Raw genomic sequence first — 4,125 nt, 5'->3', positions numbered from 1 at the left:
AGCGTAGCGTAGCGTAGCGTAGTGTAGTGTAGTGTAGTGTAGTGTAGTGTAGTGTAGTGTAGTGTAGTGTAGTGTAGTGTAGTGTAGTGTAGTGTTGTGTAGTGTAGTGTAGTGTAGTGTAGTGTAGTGTAGTGTAGTGTAGTGTAGTGTTGTGTAGTGTAGTGTACGTAGTGTAGTGTAGTGTGGTGAAAGTAGTGTAGGGAATTAATACACTATAACATAACAGTGCCAGGATTACATGATTCAGCTGCAATAATCACGTGAAGATCTTTATCAAAGGGGATCTTTATCACTAACATCCCCCGTACGTACGCTCAGTACTACAATTATGCACGTGGAGTGAGGTGCTGCCACCTATCGCTGCCATTATTGCAAAACAGAACGCTGCGCTGATACCGGTTTAGTAGATCAAAACGAACAAACACGCAATAAAAGCTTGAAATAGCTCAGAAAAACACGTGATTGCCGTGCAATAAACATGTATATTATTGCCTCAAGGCGTGGAAAACGACCTACATAATAATTATATACAATAAATCCAGCAACTTCCGTCTACATTGAATTTTAATTGAAGTCCTAAATTAGTAGATTAGTCACTTCTCTGCGCTTCGCTTCATTTTATGTCGATTCATGCAACACTGCAGAAAGCATTGAACAAAATTAATAATATCTACTCTAGATCTGAGGTTTATTGTCGCCCGCGCACGTACGATGCAAGACTGATGACCTTCAGATGTCATTGACCTGACGCCGTGTTCTGCCAATTCGACCATGACGCACGTACATCTAAGGAGTAGACAGGATCGAACGTTTCTATATGCTTTATGTAGAGAACGTACGCTCAAAACCGCCGAGATTGGCAGGGACGTATATAGGACATGCATGCTTTGTTGGTGGCGTCCTAGAAATATTCTACCTACTAGTTATGAGCATATGTCGTCTACATGTGGTAAGCGACACGTCTTCGCGGAAGCCGCGTGTGTGTGTGTGAGTGTGTGTATCGTCGAACTGTGCTATCGTTGCTAAATGGACCGGTGGAATTTTTCATCTTTAAGTTTCATCTTTTAAGTTTTCATCTTTTAAGTTCATACCAAGTTTCATCTTCACAGTTTAGTTGTTGTAGTTAGTTGTTTACGGTAGTGTGGCGCCACCCCGCGAGTTATCTTTGTATGTAGTCGCTACGTGACCTCAGCAAATACAATGGCGGCAATGGCAACGCGAATGGGAAATTCGAATGCATAGTTCTCCGGGTATTGGATGCGCGGTCGCGTCTATATATATCCATCTATATATAGGGACTCTACCTCTCACCCCGCGGGCTAGGGATAATGTCATTTCACTTCACTCGCCCACAGTATTCTACATATCTATGTGTTCGCTCGTCCGTGGCTGTTTTCTCGTTCCCCGGGGAATCGTCACAATCGTGGGCATTCTTTCTGTCTTACATCCCTTTCCTGCTGTTGTATCCGTGCGGTGCGCAGTCCGTGGTGGGTCGTGTGAGGGATTGTTACAGTTCAGTGGTTGTGATGGGTCCACTGTGCTGTCATGTGAATGAACTGGAGCATGTGTCGTGGTCGTGCATGACGCAGGCGCAGTCCAGGGAAGCACGCCTGAGCAGCTCGTGTAGGTGGCACTGTCACATCAACAACCGTGTTTCTCTCTCCGGTTGCGAGAGAGTCGGAGATAGAGCGAGAGCGCGCGCGCGCGAAAGAGAGAGAGAGAAAGAGAGAGAGGAAAAGAGAGAAAGAAAGGAAGAGAGAGAGAAACAGAGAGAAGGCGAGAGAGAGAGAGAGAGAGAGAGAGACCGAGAACGAGAGGGATAGAGAGAGAGCGCGAGACAGCTCGAGGCGCGAGCACGCTCGAGGCGAGGCGCTCTCTTATTCATGTTGTTTGTGCACGCAGCACAGGGCGGGCGTGCGGTGTACTTGTGTGTTGCATATGAGCATTTGACCGGCATTTACAGGTGATTATAGGCAAAATAGAGTAGAGAAACATTAATACTTTGATACATTTCGTGTTTATTTACCATTAATTTTGTTTATTAAGACGTTCCAAGTGCCTGTGCATCCGAGCGTCTGCGTTTTCGCCATGGTCGAACCGACTCGGGGAATACTACGTCGCTATCTGCTGGCGACAGCAGCGGGCGGACTCTTCCTGTTCGTCTGCATGGCGACGGTGCTGCCAGCTAGGAGGACTAACAGCCGACAAGCCCGTGGCGACAAACCACTGATATATACCGCCGACGACCGACCGTCCGCTGCCGACGACCAACCATCTGCCGTTGCCGACCGACCGCCTGTCGCCGACCGACCGTTTGTCGCCGCCGACTGGGCCGACGTCGTTGCCGACGGGATCTTGATCAATTTTACTCGTGCGCGTGACGGCAATGGTTCGTTTCCGGTCGCCGTGCAGCGACGTAACGACGACGACCGCCGCTCGAGCATCGAATCGAAGCTACACGGGGACCCGGGTTCGAATCCCGCCTCGGAGAAATCGTCGGAGGTCAAGCGACGACGCGTGACGAAGCTGCGCGACACGTACTACGTGAATGAGGCCACCAGGGAGTACGACTGCGCCGCCGACACGCGCCGACGTCTTCCGGACTGCGTCATCATCGGCTTCCGGAAGTGCGGCACGATGGCGCTGCTGCGCATGCTCGGCCAACATCCGGGCATCGCCGTGCGCGACTGGAGTCCCGTCGAGGTGAATTTCTTCAACCGACATTACGACCGCGGCGTCGGCTGGTATCGCGAGTCGATGCCCTGCTCGTCGTCAGATCAAATCACGATCGAGAAAAGCCCCCGATACGTCATCGACGTCGCGACGCCCGAGCGCATGTCGGCCGTCAACCGACGCATGAAGCTGATCGTCGTACTGCGGGAGCCCGTCGCCAGAACAGTCTCCGACTATCTGGAACACAACGACCGCTCGGTGGCGTTCGAGTCGCTGACGTACGACGCCGACGTCGGTCGCGTGAGACTGACGGCGGGCGTGAACGAGAGCGTGTATCACGCGCACGTCGCCAGGTGGCTGCGACATTTCCCGCGCCGACAGTTTCTATTCGTCGACGGCGACGCGCTCGTGCGTCAGCCGGCGACGCAGTTGCGTCGCGTCGAGGAGTTTCTCGGCGTGACGCAAGGAGAGGCCCAGCGTAGGCTCGTGTACAACAAGGAAAAGGGCTTCTTCTGTTTCAAGGTCAACGAAGCAGTGAAGGTCAAGGTCAAGGATGGGGATAGGAGCATCGATCAAGAGTGTCTGGGCGGGAAGAAGGGCCGGAAGCACCCCGACGTGGCGCCGGAAGTGACGCACAGCCTGCGTCGGATGTTCGCTCCGCATAACGAGATCATGTTCGAAATGATCGGTCGTCGCTTCGACTGGAACCGATGAGCGCGCCATCTAGCGTGGGTCGCGCCGGCGGAATGTGCAGCGGTCGCTGGATTTTTTTTTTGGGGGGGGGGCTATTCTTCATGGTTCCCACGTGAATGTGAAACGAGGAATTGTTACTAATAATAGGCGAAAGAGACGATAGGAGAATACGTTCATCAAAGCTCACATCAACATTAAATACTCTGCATCATGGTAGTTTGCTATGCGCGAATGTTATACGATGTTATACGATGTTATACAATGTTATACGATGTTACATGATGTTATACGATGTTACGGTGTTATGATATGGTGATATTATGATGTTATACGATGTTACGATGTTATGAGTTATGATATGTTATAATGTTACGATGTTATGATATGGTGATATCATGATGTTATACGATATTATACGATGTTATGATATGTTATACGATATTACGATGTTATGAGTTATGATATGTTATAATGTTACGATGTTATGATATGGTGATATTATAATGTTATACGATATTATACGATGTTATGATATGTTATACGATATTACGATGTTATGAGTTATGATATGTTATAATGTTACGATGTTATGATATGGTGATATTATAATGTTATACGATATTATACGATGTTATGATATGTTATACGATGTTATGATGTTATGATATGGTGATATTATGATGTTATACAATATTAAGATATTCTTATATGTTGTACGATGTTACGATGTTATGATATGGTGATATTATAATGTTATAC

At 48.5% G+C, this 4,125-nt stretch overlaps 1 protein-coding gene across 2 annotated transcripts; it reads left to right on the top strand.

Moving 5' to 3' along the window:
* Nucleotides 1-1,487: 1,487 nt before the first annotated feature.
* Nucleotides 1,488-3,798, top strand: LOC106817988 (heparan sulfate glucosamine 3-O-sulfotransferase 1-like). Of its 2 annotated transcripts, none has more exons than XM_014822691.1 (2): nt 1,488-1,623; nt 2,047-3,797. In XM_014822691.1, exon 2 carries the CDS (start codon nt 2,089-2,091, stop codon nt 3,385-3,387), a length of 1,299 nt encoding a protein of 432 aa, XP_014678177.1. In that variant the 5' UTR covers nt 1,488-1,623; nt 2,047-2,088; the 3' UTR covers nt 3,388-3,797. The 2 variants fall into 2 exon arrangements, with proteins under 2 accessions (XP_014678177.1, XP_014678178.1); XM_014822692.1 differs by lacking the exon at nt 1,488-1,623 and adding an exon at nt 1,773-1,963 and having other exon boundaries at nt 2,047-3,798.
* The last annotated feature ends 327 nt before the right edge of the window (nt 3,799-4,125 follow it).

Source organism: Priapulus caudatus, unplaced genomic scaffold (genome assembly GCF_000485595.1).
Source record: "Priapulus caudatus unplaced genomic scaffold, Priapulus_caudatus-5.0.1 Scaffold1964, whole genome shotgun sequence".
NCBI classification, from domain to species: Eukaryota; Metazoa; Priapulida; class Priapulimorpha; order Priapulimorphida; family Priapulidae; genus Priapulus; species Priapulus caudatus.
The sequence above is the reverse complement of the archived record's forward strand: the minus strand, read 5'-3'. Positions and strand labels throughout refer to the sequence as shown.

Coding starts and splice junctions, on each gene's coding strand:
- LOC106817988 (XM_014822692.1), top strand. CDS start 2,089: ATGGTCGAACCGACTCGGGGAATACTACGTCGCTATCTGCTGGCGACA.